Here is an 18,667-nt window from a genome sequence, read left to right as displayed (position 1 = left end):
ACACAGTCAGAAACTGGGAAGAGTAAGCAGAAAAATGTATAATTCATCTTCCCTGAGATATAATTCTTCAAAGTAAATTTTTACTAATGACATAACATTTATTTCATAAACAACATCGTGTTTGCTTTTCCATAGGAATTACTCACCTGCCATCATGTAGTCAGATGGATTCTGTAAACTGCTGACATAAGTATCAATATCCACTTTTGTGAGCTGAATTTTATCTTCTATATTCTGTCTTGATGATGACAAAGTATCCACAAACTTATCCACTAAGTACAGAAAGTCTTGAATCTGGCTGTTCTTCAAGCCTTCTTTCACAGCTCCCCAGTTCTGATTATTTTAAGATTTATGAATATGAAAAAAAAAAAAAAATCACACTTCCTTTTGTTTTTTGAACACAAATGTTATCTTATTTTTCATTAGTAAGGTATTTCTAATTTATGGCAGTATACAAAGACTTATCAGTAAGCCCTTTAAAATACACTCATCTGTACTATAACATAAATACGTTAAAGCATGCATTAATTTAATTATTCTGTTAGACAAGAAGAAACAAACAAGCAAGAGGCTCTCAAGAAATAAAAATTTCTCTCTGCTCAGTCTTCACACTGATTTGTCTTTTATTTTTTCACTCTGATTTGGCTCTCCCTGAAGAGAGAAAAGAGATTCTAATCTCCCTTTTGCTCCTAGGTGAGACAAAATGGTAGCATATGGTAACAGCATATGACACCATCATTCTCAGCAGACACCGAGCTTCATTATATTTCCTACCACTGAACATGTACTTCTGCAGGCAACAGAACCAACTGATGCTTTGTGAATGCCACAGAACAAGGACAACTCAAAGAAGCTGGATACCCTGGTTGTGATACATACCTTGCTGTCAATGCTCTAGAATAAAATCATGGACTGATTCCTTGTGCTGCCAGAAGTACCTGACACTTCTTTCAAACCAGACTTAATCTAGTTTTAATTAGGTCATCATAGTTTTACCTTAGTATGGCTAATATGCTACTTCTCCTTTGTCACAAGCACTACAGCTGGTGCTATTGCTTGAAAATAAACAATTACTATATGATTTTCAAACACATATACAAATTGCATGACTCCTACAAAGACCTATATTAGATTTGTATTTTTCTGTATCCACTGTTTCAAGTTAACCCAATTCACAAATAAGACTGCAGCAGCAACTTGCCTTAATTCCACATCTTCTAGAGAAAAAAGACTAGCTATTTGATTACCTGTTGGGATTTAAGTGCTGGTACCATGATTTGGGACAAGAAAATTTCCAGGCCCTGAAGGATATTTCCATTAGTACAATCAAAGATGCCAAAATTCACCTCCTTTGGGAAGAAACAAAAATTAGCAGAGTGCAAGTAAACTTCTGCAACGTTATAATACTTGAGTGAAATTCAAACACATACACACTATAACTATGTATATTCTGTGGGATACTGTCCCCCAGCTATTGTATTTGGATTGGGCATAGACTAAAATTCAACCAGAAATTACAAGGCTTGTCCTTAAGTTTGAGTCACCAAAAAAGTCAGTCTCATATTGCAGCAACAGTCCAGCAGCCTGTTAAAATTAACCATTTAACATCAATGCATTAATTAATCCTAAGACAATTTGTATGTCTATATTTCTCTCATAGAGGAATAGTTTCCATCTATCATAAATGCTTAAAAAAGGACAACAAACGCATAAGGCAAGAAATGCCTCTTTCAGTTGCACAGTTCTCTCCAGTTCATTGTTATTGAACTTATGCTTAGGAAGCATTTCTTTACAGAGATGGTGGTCAGACACTGGCACAGACTTCCTCGAGAGGTGGTCAATGCCCCAAGACTGTGAGCGTTTAAGGGGCATTGGGACAATGATCGTAACAACGTGCTTATCTTGCTCAGCCCTGAAGTGTTCAGGCCATTGGAACAGATGATCTTTGTAGGTCCCTTCCAATGGAAATAAACTATTCTAGTCCATTCCACTTAACTTGAAGGAAGAAGCAGTGAATTGCTAAAGCTGGAGATAGGGAGTGGCAGTACTGGTGAGCAGAATTTTACTGCAGAACTTAAAGCATAAATTGGAAATAGTGAGGGATTGCATCTTTTGCCAACGGTACCCACTTATGGACTGGTTGGCTTTTCTACTACTGGCATTTTGTTTACAAATGTACACATCCTGAACACAGGTCACGTGCTTTCCCATACTGACTAGCCATTTTGTCTCTGGGTATGTCTCTTGTTAACAGAGAGGGAATCTCATTCAGAACTTCTGAATTGTGCAAACATACACTCATTTTGCCTTCATAATACTGAATGCTTAACTGATAGAGGGGAAAGTATACCGAGTTCTGCCCTGGAAGGTTCCACTCCCAGCTTTTGCCTGTGCAAAGACAGCAATTCAACAGTGTTTTAGGAACAGCAACTACAAATAAATTTTGTACAGGCTTTGATATTCTATCTCGATTATTAATTTCACTAACATTTTACTCACTAGTTCCCCACTTGCATGCAAAAGAAGAGCATTTAAGACCATTAGTTGTTAGGCACATGTGGAATACTACATCCTAACAATATCATAGTACTATTATCCCATTAGTGTACAAGAAGGTAGAAAGTGAAGGAATTATGGATGACAATCAAGGCACCATTCTGCTTGAAGAAGTTCTTACAAGGAAGACCAGGCTTCTTTGCATGTCCAAACATGTCCGTTGGGAGGCAATGTCCACTAGGTTGTTAACGAGGAAATGCTCCTCAACTACTTCCTTCTGTAAGAGGTTGTGCTAACAAAATAGCAGAAGGAAAGGACAGAAGGGTAATGAAGAAATTATCTGATTTCTTTCCCCCCCCTTCAGATGCTTTTAACAACGCTAGTTTCCCCCATAATACCATGTCTGCATTTGTTGCAGGAAGGGTGAGACAGGGAAAATTGTCTTTCAAGACTTCTCAGCCTCTAGGACAAGGTCGACATACAAACTGATCCATTTCCTTCCACAGGACACTGAAGATTCAGCTATTCTTCTTGAGAAATAGGGGCAAATCCATTTATTTCTAAAAGGTTCTCAGGTTCTCCTTCCAACTGTTCCTATACAGCTATTCAAGATAAACTAAAATTTGCCAAACCAGTCTGAGCCTGAGCTCCAAGCCCATGACTGTGAAGACGGATTGAAAATTAGGGCTTGTTTTACCTTCTGTAGCATCAAAATATATTGCCTCACACAACGAATTAAGTGTGACTACAACTACATGACAGTCCCTGCTAAAACAAGGTAATCACAAGAGAACCACAGAGAGAAGGGACCGAGGCAGCTCATGGAAGTGTTTGGACAACCATTCTGGCAGATACCCAACTGAAGTAGCACAGCAGGACTGACAAGGAGCAAGAAGAGGAAGCCTAGAAATTACTTCTACAACTCTGCGTGGGGTAGTGGTAAAAATATTGTTATAAAGCAAGTGACCAACAGAAACTGAAGTACTAATTTCCATGACTGTAGCTGGAGAACAAACTTACTACAGCTTTGGCCTGTTCAAATGGAATACATCAACTTATTCATGACAAATAGGGAGAAAAATCTGTACAACATAAAAACGTGTGCATCAATACTTCTGAGAATATGATTTCAGGCTTATTACATTGTTTGTTCTTAGATGTTATTTCATAGAATCATAGAATGTTTCGGATTGGAAGGGACCTTAAAGATCATCCAGTTCCATCCCCCATGCCATGTGCAGGGACACCAAGAACGTGAGCATATCTGGAAGTCGGAAAAGGCTGTTACAGTAACTAATGCTATTAGGGGGAAAAAAACTGTATTTTAGTTACTTTCAAGTATGATCTTTATTTTAAAAGTTTAAAAGATACAGTTATTTAAGGACAGCTTTTCCATAAATTAGGCTTGTTAATTAAAAGGAAATCTCCTACTTTAAGTCTTTATTCTCTATAGCCATGAAAATTTGATAAATTACTGATTAACAATGAATTGTTATTAATTACAATCTTGGTTTTAATAATATTGCAGTAGTCAATTTCCAAATCATTAAAACATTACTTTATATTAAATACTTATTCAGATGAAAAGGAACTTCTGTTAAAACTAGACATTTGGACGAAAGCACTCCTCACTTCTTTTTTCTGATATCCAGTTGTGTGAATAAAGGTCTAAAAAAATATTAACTATACTGTAAACACTGCATGATTTTGGTCTGACCTGGGAAACATTTGATGCAGTTATAACTTTATCTGACGTCCTTAGGAAAAATGCACAAACCCCTGTAAAGTTCTGTAAAAAGGACAAAATGCGACAGTTGAAAACAATACACGTGTACAGTAAAAGTAATTTACTTAACAATATCAAAATGTTCTGAAAACAAAACTCTAAAAAAATAGTAAAAAGTAAAAAAATAATTACTCAAGAGGTAGTGAACTGGATATTCGAATCTGTTCCTCTCAAATAAAATAATGTTTTTTTCTCCACCTGAGATAAGAACATCAACAACGCCCTTCTGGGCAGACCACCCCAGTATTGCATCCCTATCAAGAAAATGCAGTCGGGAGAGCTTGTGAGCTAAGCTGCTTCTTGTCCCCCATTCCTCTTGTATTCCCTGACCATCTGCAACAGTTGTATGAGAGCTGTTAGATGACTTATTCCTGTCTAGTCACTTTAGCATCCATTTATGGAGCTATCCATGACACTGTCTAATCCCTTTCGAATTTGTCAACATAAATTCCTTGAATAACATGAAAGATATCCTCAACTTTCAAACATTTAAAGTACTTTTCGTAGACACCTAGAGCAGAATGGATCATCTTAGAATGACATTTCCTTCATTTTTTTTTAAAAGGAACTTTAAGATTACTAAAAACTTCTGATTCAAATGTTTTAACATGTATTTTCATCTTTATAATGGACTGAAGTAATATAAATGTTTCAACTAAGTACTGCAACAATTTTATTTTTTGTCTATTAAATCTAATAATAATTCAACTACAAAAAAATTGAAAGACATTCCAATTGGTTCCATTGGCAGAGGAACGATCACCACTTCTCCTCTGAAAGCAAGAAAGAATTCTTAAGCTATGTCTTTTCTAACATAAAAATGTTAATATAAGCTCAGTGGGGATGGGGGGAAGACATCACCGTGTCTTATTCAAGGAAAACTGTATATGGCAGACCTGATTCCCCCAAAAAAGATGGAAGGAAAGAAAGAAAGAAAGAAAATTAATCAGAAACCTTCATGATCACCCTAAATACACTCCTGAATAATGCTTAGACATTACAGCGAGGAGGTTGTTAAAAGATTTTGAATGTGATAAAGGAATTATTGAAGCTATTTCTGGAGTAATGTGCATTATTATTATATGAAAGGAAATACAAAATCACTGAAGAACTGCACTTTTATACTAAAAGTGCACAAGCACCAGAAAACACTTAAACATGCAGTCAATATAACTGTTACGATCTGCAATTTTTAGCAGGGGTTTATTTGACCTGCTCTCCTCTCAGACAGTCAAATCCATTAACCACTACTTCTACTCTGGTGAACTGCAGCCTCAGTTCAAGAAATATTGGGAGATCTTGCATTTTGACAACATGGACTAAGTAGTTATATATGTATCCAAGATTATGCAATGCTGTTTAACATTGCACAACTGTTACAGTTTTTCAATATTTTTCTTTTCAAATGTCATCAAATTAATTTTTCAACCATACCTCAGTAGAACCCATGGTAATAAATAACTTCTTCTGAAGCAAAGTGTTCGTTGTCCCATCTGACCTCAAGGATGCATTAGACCTTTCCTAGCAGTTAAATTATAAGAGGTTAATAAAACAAAACCTGTTATCATACAAAAACTCCTCCTATTTGAGTATGTGAATCCTAAGTAAGCTAATTCTGAATCAGTTAGTAATTTCCAGATACAAATCGTGATGTTGGCTTTATCTGATTAATAAGCTCTGCATGAATCTCACAGTCCCCAGTAAACAGTTTTATAGCCCTGTTCTTTCAGAAAACACTCGAAGAAGAAAGGGAAAAAAAATCTCAGAAAATATAATGAAATTAAATCTGAAGCATCTCCTAGAGCAAGACCCTTGATGGAAATACACTGGATGTCTTGCAGAAACAAACAAGTGCCAGGTCTGCAAAGACACAATTTAATTGTGACCAGGTCCCACACGGGACAGGGTGAGGTAGATGTGCTACCAACGCAAAGCAATTTAGTTTTCTGCTCGTGTCTTTAACCAATGTCACTCTGAAAAACTCTCTCTCCGAGAAGCATTGCTGCTACTGGTTCCTCCCCATTGACTTGTATCTACAATCTCTTCTCTCTGAAGCAACAAACAAGTTTAAGCCTAAGAAAGATCTGCTTCCCTCTAATTTTCTGTCACTTTGGAAAATAATCTGTTGCAACTTGGAAGAATGTAACACAAAATAAAGTGGAAAAAGCCTGCAGATATATTTCTCTTTGAAGTTTGAGGAGAGGCCTCTTCCCAAAAAGTCAAATGTTCAGCTACAGCTGCACTAAACACATGATGTATGATCACACAGTGGTGGCTCCCCACTTCCAAATCAGCATCTTCCAACCCTACACACAGTCTCAAGTGAACATCATGCAGCCAAGCTCATGAAAAAAAGAGAGATGAGCACCAAAGAAAGGATCTTTGATAAATCTTGATAAGAACATGCCTGCTAGGTCAGGCTAATGGTCTGCCCAGGCCAGAATTTTGCTCTGAGAATGGCCAAAACAGCATAAGAACAGGGCAAGTATGTATGATACTGCCCATGAGTAATCTCCAATTCTCTGATATGTTTGAAACCAAACTGCTGACAAAACAGTCAATCTAATGAGGTCTCTGGACTCTTCAGAATGAGGTGGAAGATGCTAGAGATGGAATTCATACTTCCCATCAAAACCACTTATTTTTATGCTAACCTCTTTTGCAATAAAATTATCATAAATTCTAAAGACTAAAATAAAACAAAAGAAAATACAGAAATGGAACACTTCGCTTAGTCCACACTGGGCATTTATTTCTGGCTTATAAGTTAAGGAAAACATTTTCAAGATTTTTTGTTTCATCTTGGTTTAAGCCAGAGAACGACACATTCATCCCAGAAATATGCATGCACAGTCCCAGTGAAAGGAAAAACTGATTAAACTGTTTCGACAGCTGAGCTGATTCTGTGCTTTGAAAAGTCTCTAAGCAATTCCAGTAACACTCAAAAGTTTCTTTAACTTATATAGGTTATAACGAATCTATAATTCATTCTTGCACTTAACTGACAATCAAGCATTATCAATGAGCAATTTTTTCTCCCCAGCAAGCCTAAAATGCCATCACACGGTGAATTAGCTCGCCCTAACATGCCTCCTCAATGGCAGAACCTAAAATGACTGAGTTCAGGAAGCCCACGAGTCACATTAGATAATTTCAAGGTCACTTGGCATCTTCTACTGTCATACAAAACTGAAAAGGAGAGAAATACATCTTGGACACCACAACTACCTTATTTCTAGTTACAGCTCTCCAAGCTTAAGATTATTTTCCACAGAATAGGGCAGACCTGAACATCATGCCATCTTAATTAAGAAAGGAATTGCATCATTTTTCACCATCCTGAATCAGTGCTTTGTCACAGTGGGACCAGTGCAGTTCAAACCGAAAGCAGAAGGCAAAATAGTTCTTATACACACACTTCCCTCATTCCTGTAATACTTATGTTATCTAATCCAGTATATTTAAACTCCAAATACTGCGAACACTTTGCCTCAATTATCTTTATCATTTCTGAAGCCTGGATTTTAACTTCTTTTTATTTTTTTACAATTTTTAAGTTTCTTTCATGAAAACAAGAACAATATCAAAACATGCCACAAGGCATTCTCCTGTTTTCATGCAAGGCAAGATGGCAGTATCCAGACAATGAAATTCAAGCTCTTTTCAGATTTGCATGGATTGCCAAATATCTCTGTTAAAATTTTCTGAATTTTGCAATAGTCATGGGATTTTTTTTAAATATAACTTTGTTTTTGTAGAATAACAGAAACTTACCTGCAATACATCCTGGTAGAAGAAGAGCAACTTTTTAAGTTCGCTAGGAGCAAAGAACTGTTCTATAAGTTGAAACTAAAAACAAAATTACAAATGTTGTTAATTGTGAAGTAGTTTCAAAAGACTGGAAATTTTAGAAATATATTTAATAATAACAATAATAATTTAATGAATATTTACCTTGTCATCAGAAATAATGGCCTCCTCAACTTGCTGCTCATTTAAGCCTATCCCATCTGCTAATCTTGATATCAAATACTTGTGTCTTTCATCCATCTGAGCTCTTCTCTCCTCTTTGGTGACTTTGGCTTGCTTGGCTAGTTCTTTCCTAGTTTCACTGGGAAGTACTATACTTTTCTTAGCAGTTGTCTAGAAAATAAAATGCTATAGAGAGATTCTTCTTCCTCACTTAAGGATTACATTTTATATTGCTGATCTTTGAGCTAGTTTCATAAACTACTTGAAGCAGGAACATAAAAAAAATACATCTAAGGAATACAGAGGGAAAATATCTGTAATAATTAACTTCTAGGCCAGAATTAGTTTTAAGTATAAAGCTGCTATAATGGTAACTTCAGCTTGGAAACTTCCAATTAGGATCTCATAATCATATGTGGAGCCAGGCTAAAGTCACTATACAAATTCAGCACCATAAAAGCTCTAATTCAAATCTCAGCTTCGTGAATCCAGCTTCCAAAATTCTATATGTCCAATATCCAGATTTGGGACCAGATCTATCTCTACGTACATTGTATAAAGCTACTACCTCAAAGGAAATAAACAAATAAAAATCTACTATAAAATCTGTCAACACTGGAACAAATATACAATTGATGTTTAATACCCAGGTCATATAAAAGTAAGATAAACGAGGAATTCTATGTAGACAAAGGATTTTTTTAAATCTTCATAATGACGTGAACAATACTGAAAGTAGATATGGTGAATAACATTTTTAAGTCAACAGATAATATTCAGAAGTTATACAAAAAACTAAAGATTGGGGTAAGAAATTCACCACACTGAGCATTTCCTTCTACACACAGCTCCCAATGACACAGGTATCCAGAGTCTGGGGATATCTAGAGGATATCTGTACCTCACAGTTTTTATTGGAGAGAAACAAAGATAAGAGAAATCACATCTCCAGTACTCTAAACTAAGAACTGTAACTGACCAATCCTGATTCACTCTTGTATTAAAACCAAAAAGCTGGCCAACGTTCACTTTTGCCTCCTACCATTTGATCTTACCCCAGACTCTGAATGGATGTTTTATATCACTCCTGTCTCTACCTGTTTGAGACCAGGAGACATCAATAATGTCTGTATACCTTTAGTTATTGGTGAGTACCATTCTGATGTCTCTAAAAGCTACGTCTTTTCCAATTCACCATTCATTTTTCTCCCAGGTAGGTCCCAACCCATCTATATCATTCTTTCAACAACTATGGCTTCTGTGCCAACAGCTGGATCTCTTCTTTTGCATATATGCCTTCCCTGATGCAACCTTTTCCTAGTTATCACAACCCAGATTAATTTTCACCTTGGCAAAGGAAGGGGACTAAACCAGTGGTTGATAAAAAAAAAAAAAAAAACCACCCCGAAACCAAAATCCAACAACACACATTGTGAACACAGAATGGAAATGTTCTAACACTGTATACTCTTTTGACTGGTTTGCTGTTCTTTTTCCTCATAACTAACAGAGACTGAAGGAACTCATCATCCTCCAGTATTAGGCCAAACTTCTGTCAATGAAGATTTCAAGAATAACCTGTACAGAAGAAAATTTAACACTTGCCGGAAGAACAGCAGTCAAAGCAGATGCTGTGACAGCACATCCTAGCTCAGTGCTCCTTGTCTTCAGGTCCCCTCCACGTCTACGATGCTTACTTTCTGTGTCTAGTTGAAAGAAGTGACAAGTTCTAATTATTCAGGTATATGCACAACAAATGCATTTACTAGACCAGCAATGACATCACTATGTTGTGTCCCTATATCTGTTAGCTAATCTCTTCTCAGATTGAGGAAAACGAGACATGAAAGGAACATTAGAAAACCTGTGCCTCAGCAGAAACCCTTAGAAGCTGTTACAGGGAAAAGATGTCTTATAATAACTTTAATCTCAAGTTCAATTGTGAAGAATCCCTACTGATAGCAGCAAATATAAGAAAAAGCAATTTAAGGTAAGAGCTTGAAGAAATCAGTTCTGAAAAAAAATAGAGACTGAAATATTGTCACTTTTCACATTTGCTGTTGTCACTCATATTCTACTTCTGTTACTTCTTTATCTAAATTCTGATTAAGTCTCATGCGTCTCTGATAAACTTGCTACTTGCAGAGACTTGCCAGACAACTTGAGCACATGGAATATCTGAAGACTGAAGATTGTTAACATTTTCAATAAAAACAGGACATAGAACATTGAAGTGCATAACTATCTTCTGTTGATTGTTTAAGCCTCCTTAGGAGTTTTTGAAGCCCTTCAAGTTATTTTACATAACTTTCATTGCACGCCTTTGTTTTTCCCAGAAATGAAGAAATGAAGAATTGTATACTTTTAAGTTGTTTAGATAACAAATAAGATTATTTATGTTTTCCTGATACTAAGTACAATAACTTATCTCCAGTCAGTCGCCACTTCTTTCATTTAAGTTGTTTTTAATTACAAAGCATTCATAAATACTGCTTTACCTCTCCTTAACAGAAATACTGTTTCAGTTACCTTTAAAACAATAATTATTTGAAAGCACCGAACAATGCTATTTGTAAATTGCTACAGCTAGCTTTTAGTTCAAAAAAGCAACCATTTTATTTCTCAGAAGATGATATTTAGAAGACATTCTTGGCAGCAAACAGGATCCTCAATGGAGCATGCAATAGTGCTAATAAGTAGTTCATTAAACTTCCATGAACTACATTTTAATCTATTCTAAATAAATTATGAGATTGTGACTAAAATTAACATTCTGATAGCACTGATTTCCTTATAATTTTCCTTACAATTTCCAATAAAATTCCCCTTGATCATAAGGTATTATTCACAGCACCACAGAATGGTTGAGGTTAGAAGGGCCCCCTGAAGATCACATGGCCCAATCACACTTCGCCATTCAAGCAAGGTCACTCTGAGCACATGGCCCATGAGCATGTCCAAATGGCTTTTGAATATCTCCAAAGTGGGAGACTCCACAATGTCTCTGGAAAACCTATGCCAGTGCTTGATCAGCCTCACAGTGAACAAGTGTTTCCTGATGTCCAGACAGAATCTCCTCTGTTTCTGCGCCCACTGCCTCTTGTCCTGTCACTGGACACAACTGAAAAGAGCCTGATTCCATCTTTACACCCTCCCTTCAGGTTTTATACATGCCAAGGAGATCTCTTGGATCCCCAAGTACACGGGATGGATTACTTCCCTAGTCCTGCTGGCCAAACTGTTTCTGATACCGGCCAGGATACCACTAGCCTTCTTGGCCACCTGGGCACACTGCTGGCTCATATTCAGATGGCCGTCAACCAAGACCCCCAGGTCCTTCTTCTCCAGACATCTTTCCAGCCACTGCTCCTCAAGCCTGTAGTGCTGCATGGGGTTGTTGTGATCCAAATGCAGGACCCAACACTTGGCCTTGTTGAACTTCATGCAACTGGCCTTGGCCCACTGACCCAGCCCGTCTGGGTCCCTCCTGCCTACCCTCAGGCAGATCAATGCTCCCACCCAACTTCATATAATCTGCAAACTTATTGAGGGTGCACTCAATTCCCTTGTCCAGATCATTGATAAAGATCTTGGAACAGAATTGGACCCAACACTGAGCCTTGGGGAACAAGATAAACATATTAAAAAGAAGTGGCCTCAGTACTGAGCCCCGGGGGAACCACTTGTGACTAGGCACCAGCTGGATTTAACTTCATTCACCACAACCCTTTGTGCTTGGCCATCCAGCCAATGTTTTACCCAGGAAAGTGTATACCCATCCAAGCCATGAGGTGCCAGCTTCTCTAGGAGAATGCTGTGAGAGACAGTGCCAAAGGCTTTACTAAAGCCCAGGTAGTCAATGTCCATAACCTTTCCCTCATCCCCTAGGCAGGTCACCTGGTCATAGAAGCAGATCAGGTTGGTCATGCAGGACCTGCCCTCCCTGACTGGGCCTGCTCGCCTGGTTGTCCTGCATGTGACAGGTGATGGCACTCAAGATGATCTGCTTCATAACCTCCCTGGCACCGAGGTCAGACTGATAGGTCTGTAGTTCCCTGGGTCCTCCTTCAGGCTCTTCTCATCGATGGGCATCACACTCATAAGCCTCCAGTCAACCTGGGGAGGCCTCCCTGCTTAGCCACGACTGCTGATAAATGATGGAAAGTGTCTTGGTGAGTACTTCCGTCAGCTTCCTCAGGAGCCTTAGGTGGATCCCACCTGGCCCCACAGACTTGTGTATATACAGGCTATGTAGCACATTGCTAACCATCTCCTCATGGATTATAGGGACTCCACTTTACTTCCATCCCTGTCTTCCCACTCAGGGGTGCTGTGTACCCAGAGTACTACTGTTTTTCTTACTAAAGAATCCAGCCCATGGTAACATTAGCCTTCTTTCCTGTAAGGGCCCACTGCCAGCTCATTCTCAACATAGTGTCCACCATGACCCCCAGGTCCTTTCCTGCCAATCTGCTTTTCACGTGGTCGATCCCCAGCTCGTATTATTGCAAGGGGTCGTTCCTCCCCAGGTGCAGGACTGGATCCAGTACTGACACTGGGGCACACTGCTACCTACTGGCCTCCAACTGGATTTGGTGCCACATATCACCACCTTCTGGGCTTGTGTGTTCGGTTTTCAATCCACATCACTGCTTGCTCATCCAGTCCATACTTCATTAGCTTCTCTATTAAGATCTTAGAGGTGCAAAGGGGAAATTCAAATTTTAACTGCTCAGCAGTGGTAATTTGTGACCCAGGAATAATCTGGCAGGAAGAGCACTACAGTCTAATCAAGCACGGAGGATGCTGGCTGTCATTGTGAGGCCATGTTCTATAACTTTTGAAGTAATTATTCAATCTAATACCCCTGTTAATATATGCCAGAAAAGAGATAACCACACTAGATGCCATACTATAGAGTATACCACGCTATCTAGTACTACTCATTTTAATTTAAAAAAATGCTTTTAATCATGTTACAATCATTCAGCACTAGAGAATCTGCTAAGCTATCAGAGTTGCACTATAAATGTCTTTGTAAATACATATATATGTATAAATAAATAGTTTTTTAATTTATATGGATATATTTATTTATAAAGCTGAAAACTGCACATTTCAGTCCCTACACCAATATATTCAGAATAGCATACACCTACTCAGTATATATAAGTACCTGTTATAAACTTAAATAATCTACTTAATAATTGGTTTCTCAATTTTGTTCCTGGAATTTTTGTCCATATATACTAATTATTTTTTTCCTTACCTTTTTTCAAAGCAATAAGAGGCGGACAGAGATCAATGTTGGGTTTGGAAGAAAGCTGCGTGGTTCTCAGTTCTTCCCATTCCTGCTGTGCAGAGTGGCCAGGGGAGGAACTAGGCTCGAATCTTCCCCCTAACTCAGCCTCACCTCCCACAGACTCCTCCATCTCCACCACTACACAAAAATCAACCTAAATCAACAATACAAACAATGATAGGACAATGCAACATTCTAACAACCAACCACACCTTCATTATTTTTATCCCTATTATAGCACCAATATGACAGACTAGCACGCAAAAAAACCAACAACAACAACAACAAAATCTCTACTTTTGGTTGCTAACTAAAAGAGAAGAAACTAAGTATTTTACAAAATGATAAAAGCTCCTCTGAAGTTTCCCGTTAACAAAACATTATTTCTGTTTGCGTAACTGTAATTTCTCTCTGATCAGACTGTTGAAGGTGGCAACTCACGTACTGAGGGCCAGGTTAAGCTCCTTCTTACACAGAAGCTGCAGGTCCCACCACAAAGCCCTATGCACAGAGGCACTTGCTTTATCTTCAGCCAGTTTTTAAGCCTGCGGTCTGCCTGGGCACTTGGAGTTGCTGGCAGCTGCTATGGCAACCCCTACACAAATCCAGCTAACAACCCAATCCCCAGGAGGTATCTCGCCTGCTCCCTTTTCCAACCCAGTGCTAATTTCGTAACTACTTGTCTCTTTAACTCTTGTGTCTCTCACCACAGTTTCCCCTTACATATAAATGAAATCCCAAGTAAGCAGCTTCCCCGAGCCTCAGCACTTCTGACATGCAGCGCCAGGGAAAGAGGCCACTATGAGCTGCACCCTAGCAGCCACACCACTCTCTTCAACACCACCTTTTTCAGGAGAGCTGCAATCTGGGTTTTGGGCAGCAGCTGAGGCAAGTGGTTGAAGGAGGATTTTCCCATTTCCTCTATCAGGCAAAAACACTTCTACACACATCTAAAAAGCATTGCACGATTCATAGCTTATGCATCTGCAGCACCCTTACTTAGAATCATACAATCATAAAGGTTGGAAAAGACTTCCAAGATCATCCAGTCCAACCACTGGCCAAACGCCATGCATACCAAACCATGTCCCAAAGTGCCACATCTACACACTTTTTGAGTGCCCCAGGCAGCCTGTTCCAACACTTCACGACCCTCTTGGTAAAAAAATTTTTCTTAATGCCCAATCTAAACCTCCCCTAGCGCAACTTGAGACCATTTCCTCTCATCCTATCACTAGTTACTTGGGCGAACAGATCAGCACCTGCCTTGCTACAACCTCCTTTCAGGTAGTTGTAGAGGGCAATAAGGTCTCCCCTCAGCCTTCTCTTCTCTAGGCTAAACAGTCCCAGTTCTCTCAGCTGCTCCTCATAAAACTTGTTCTCCAGCCTCTTCAACAACTTTATTGCCCTCCTCTGGATGGACTCTAGCAGCTCAATGTCCTTCATATACTCAGGGGCCCAAATCTGAACACAGTATTAGAGGTGCAGCCTCACCAGCACTGAGTACAGGGGCAAAAACAGGGCTCCAAATAAACAAAAAGAGAGGAAGATGAGGAGAAGGAAACCCCACCAGTAGCCCTGCAGGCTGTTGCCCCCCTTGCTCCCAGCAACATGTGCATGGGCATGGCATGTGCACATACACCAGGACCAAGATTGGGACTCTCAGGGTGGGCAAGTGGCAGCATTCCATGGTCACTAAAGCAGCCTAAGTCCCTCATCCCTCTTGTGGAATCATAAAATAGTTTGGCTTGGAAGGGACCCTAAAGATCATCCAGTTCCAACCCCCCTGCCATGGGCAGCAACATCTCCCACTCAATCAGGCTGCTTAGAGCCACAACCAGCCTGGCCTTGAACACCTCCAGAGATGAGACATCCAGAGCTTCCCAGGGCAATCTGTGCCAGTGCCTCACTACCCCCACAGCGAAGAAATTCCTTCCTGTGTCTAGTCTAAACCTGCCTGTCTCCAGTTTCAACCCATTCCCTCTCACAGTCCCCCTAAAGCTTTCTTGTAACCCCTTCAGGTACTGGAAGGTCACTATAAGGTCTCCCTGGACCCTTCTCTTCTCCAGGCTGAACAAGCCCAACTCTCAGCCTATTCTCGTACGGGAGGTGCTCCAGCCCTCTGAGCACCTTCGTGGCCCTCCTCTGGACCCGTTCCAACAGTTCCATATCCTTCTTATGTACAGGATTCCAGAACTGGACACAATACTGTAGGTGGTGTCTCACAAGAAAGGAATTATCTATGTGCACCTAAGCGGGACATCCATTCTGTCCCAGCTCCTGTCTCGCTGCACACGATGGCTGGGGATCGCTCCCTCGTGTTGCCCAGCCCTGATTAAAGCACCGTGGCTTTCCAAACCTCCCAAACGAGTCTCACAGAGCCCATTTGGCGGCACTTCCGGCGCGGTGCGCAGGCGCGGGGAGCGCTGCGGGGCCGGATGCGGGTACGCTGCGACCCGCGCCTGCGCTGCGCCTGCGCACCGGGCGGCTGTCACCGCCTGACGGGCCGGTGAGTGTGGGACGGGGCTACTACGCTGTGCCTCTTCCCCGCACCAGCTCCTGCCGCTGCCTGGAGCCCACCCGAGCCTGGCACACAGCGGGAAGCGGAGGGGGAACGGGGTAGGGATGCGGTGGGGTGGCTTGGGGAGGGGTGGTTTCAGATAGGATTGGGTGGGAAGGGCTGGTTTCGGATGGGGTGCGGTGGGGTGGGGTGAGGTGCAGTAGTTTGGAATGGGATGGGGAGGGATGGTTTAGGATGGGGAGGGATGGTTTAGTATGGGATGGGGTGGTTTGGGATGGGCTGCGGTGGTTTGGGGTGGTTTGGGATGGGGTGCAGTGCTTTGGGGTGGTTTGCGATGGCGTGGGGAGAGGTGGTTTGGGATGGGGAGAAGGTGAGGTGGGCTTGGGATGGGGAGGGGGTGGGGTGGGATGCGATGGGATGGTTTGGGCTGGGGTGGGGTGGGATGGGGTGGTTTGAGGTTAGATGAGGTGGGGGGTGATTTGGGCTGGGTTGGGTCAAGCCGATGCAGGGAGCGCCCCTCGGGACGGCAGAGTCGAACGCAGGTAGCAGGGTGGCTCCCCCTGCGCAGCCGCTGCCCGCAGGAGCTCGGCATGCGGGGCTGCAGCCTCCCCTGCCTGCCCAGGCTGGGGTGCCGGGTCCCCAGCCTCTGTCCAGTGGGGACTTCCACCTGTGTCCTGCAAATAATTCTGAACTGCAAGGGGAGCTGGGAGGAGCTGGGGCTGTGACCCAAACTGGGGGTCACTGCATGGCACCAGCCCCGATGGGGTCCCAGTGGGGCAGGGGTTCTCCCCCTGCCATGGTGCTGTCTCTGCAGGCTCTCTTTGTTCCCAGCCAGAGCTTCAGTCTGGAGGGTGAGAGTATTGCTCACAGCTGAAGCCCTTCCAAAGATGCTTGGTACTTTGTTTTGTTCGTTTCTTCCAGTGTCTTGCTCCAAAGATGTTTGTGATTTTAGCTAACGGCCTCTGTGTGAAGTTGGCATGATTTTCTAAAGTTGCTCTCCCTTTTTGAATGGTTGTTATAGAATCATCAAATGGTTTGTGTCAGAAGTGACCTTAAAGATCAACCAGTTCCAACTAGGCAGGGAGACCTTCCACTGGATCAGGTTTCTCGGAGCCCCATCCAGTCTAGTCTTGAAAACCTCCAGAGATGGAGCAGCCACAACTTCTCTGGGCAACCTGTGCCACTGCCTTGCCCCCCTAACAGAAAAAAGAATTCTTTCTAATATCTAATCTAAATCTCCTCTCTTTCAGCTTAAAACCATTACCCCTCTTCTTATCTCTGCACTCCCTGATAAAGAACCCCTCCCCAGCTTTCCTGTAGGCCCCATTTTAAGTACTGGAGAGTCAATAGAAGATCTCCCTGGAGCCTTCTCTTCTCCAGGCTGAAGAACCGTAACTCTGTCAGCAGTTGTGCAACAGCCTGTCTGCCTCAGCGAGTTGGCATGTAATCGGTTAGGAGGTGACAGAATGCTGACTACTAATTTTGACATCTGCTTAATGTGCCTGGTTAGTAGCTGTGGGGGCTAAAGTTGTTGTAACTGTTGGATTTATTCAGAGTTGTTTATAAAAGCAGTAATTCAGTATAAAGCTGTCTACTGCAGATACCAATTCTGTAGTAAATTTCATATTTTGAAATGACAACTTCTAGAAAGAAGTTGCACATACACTCCTGATAGTTTGGAAATGGATTGGGCTCAACAGAACTGGCATACTTATTTAAAAGTGTGAGTGGTGTGTGTGACCTTGCACCTTGGGATATAGAGTAGGAAATCAAAGATCATTTGAGTTAACAGGCCAGTAGAAGAGAAATTATGGGTGTGCTTGCACAGTTGAGGTAAATAGGATATTTGCTTGCACAGTAGATAATTCTGGAATAAGTGCATACCAATGCAAGTAATTTTTGAAGGTACTAGAGATACAGATCTTGAGGCATCAGATGAAGGAAATTGAGATGTAGGCCTAGGGTCTTACGAACTAGCTGTGGAGCAAAGCTTGCCTGGAACCTTTTTTAACCCTGAAAAGGTCTAAAATGAGTAATTTTAATAATGCTGTACTGAGTCTATCTGGGATGGAGTTAACTTTCTTCATAGCAGCCTGTACGATGCTGTGTCTTGGATCTGGGGCTAAAAGAGTGCTGATAACGCATCTGTGTTTTGGCTGTTGCTGAAGGGTGCTTGCACAGCATCAAGGCTTTCTCTTTTTCCTGTGCTTGTGTAGGCCGCTTGTGTTCCTCTACTGTGCTTGTGTAGGCCGGGGTGGGCAAGAGATTGAGAGAGAACACAGCTGTGACAGTTTACCTAAGCCATCCAAAGGGAAATTCCTTACCACATAATGTTGTACTCCGCAATAAAAGATGGGATAGAGGGAGAAAGAAGTGGGGTTTGGTTTCTAGGATTGCTGTTGTTCAGAGGCTGACTGGAGCGTTAGTTTGCTTGTGGGAGGTGGTTTGGGGTGTTTTTTTGTTTTATTTTGTTTGGTTTGGGTTTTTTTTGTTGGGAAGCAAGAGGTGTTTCTCACTTTCTTTCACTGATCAAACTGTCTGTTTCTCAAATCATGAGTTTTCTCACTTTTTCTTTTCTAGTTCTGTGTAT

The 18,667-nt window shown here is 41.1% G+C and overlaps 2 protein-coding genes across 4 annotated transcripts in view; one reads left to right on the top strand and one right to left on the bottom strand.

Annotated features, from left to right (window-relative positions):
- LOC104061008 (dynein axonemal heavy chain 5) overlaps positions 1–13,686 on the bottom strand; it is a 158,324-nt gene extending 144,638 nt beyond the window's left edge. The window contains exons 1-8 of the mRNA XM_054058697.1: positions 13,524–13,686; positions 9,860–9,960; positions 8,237–8,425; positions 8,057–8,131; positions 5,717–5,803; positions 4,214–4,285; positions 1,248–1,349; positions 147–333 (exon numbers count right to left, since the gene is read on the bottom strand). Coding sequence (XP_053914672.1) covers positions 147–333; positions 1,248–1,349; positions 4,214–4,285; positions 5,717–5,803; positions 8,057–8,131; positions 8,237–8,425; positions 9,860–9,960; positions 13,524–13,686 — 976 coding nt within the window. The remainder of the gene's footprint in view (positions 1–146; positions 334–1,247; positions 1,350–4,213; positions 4,286–5,716; positions 5,804–8,056; positions 8,132–8,236; positions 8,426–9,859; positions 9,961–13,523) is intronic.
- A 2,294-nt stretch (positions 13,687–15,980) lies between these two features.
- EXOC3 (exocyst complex component 3) overlaps positions 15,981–18,667 on the top strand; it is a 30,129-nt gene continuing 27,442 nt past the window's right edge. The window contains exon 1 of one of the 3 annotated variants that reach the window (XM_054059764.1): positions 15,981–16,065. The gene's annotated coding sequence lies outside the window, so the exon portion shown is untranslated. Of the gene's footprint in view, positions 16,176–17,427; positions 17,583–18,667 lie in introns of those variants that run through there. The other 2 variants (XM_054059763.1, XM_054059766.1) reach the window with 2 other exon arrangements.

Source organism: Cuculus canorus, chromosome 2, assembly GCF_017976375.1.
Source record: "Cuculus canorus isolate bCucCan1 chromosome 2, bCucCan1.pri, whole genome shotgun sequence".
In the NCBI taxonomy this organism is placed as follows: Eukaryota; Metazoa; Chordata; class Aves; order Cuculiformes; family Cuculidae; genus Cuculus; species Cuculus canorus.
Note: the sequence above shows the minus strand (reverse complement) of the source record. Positions and strands in the feature narration are given on the sequence as shown.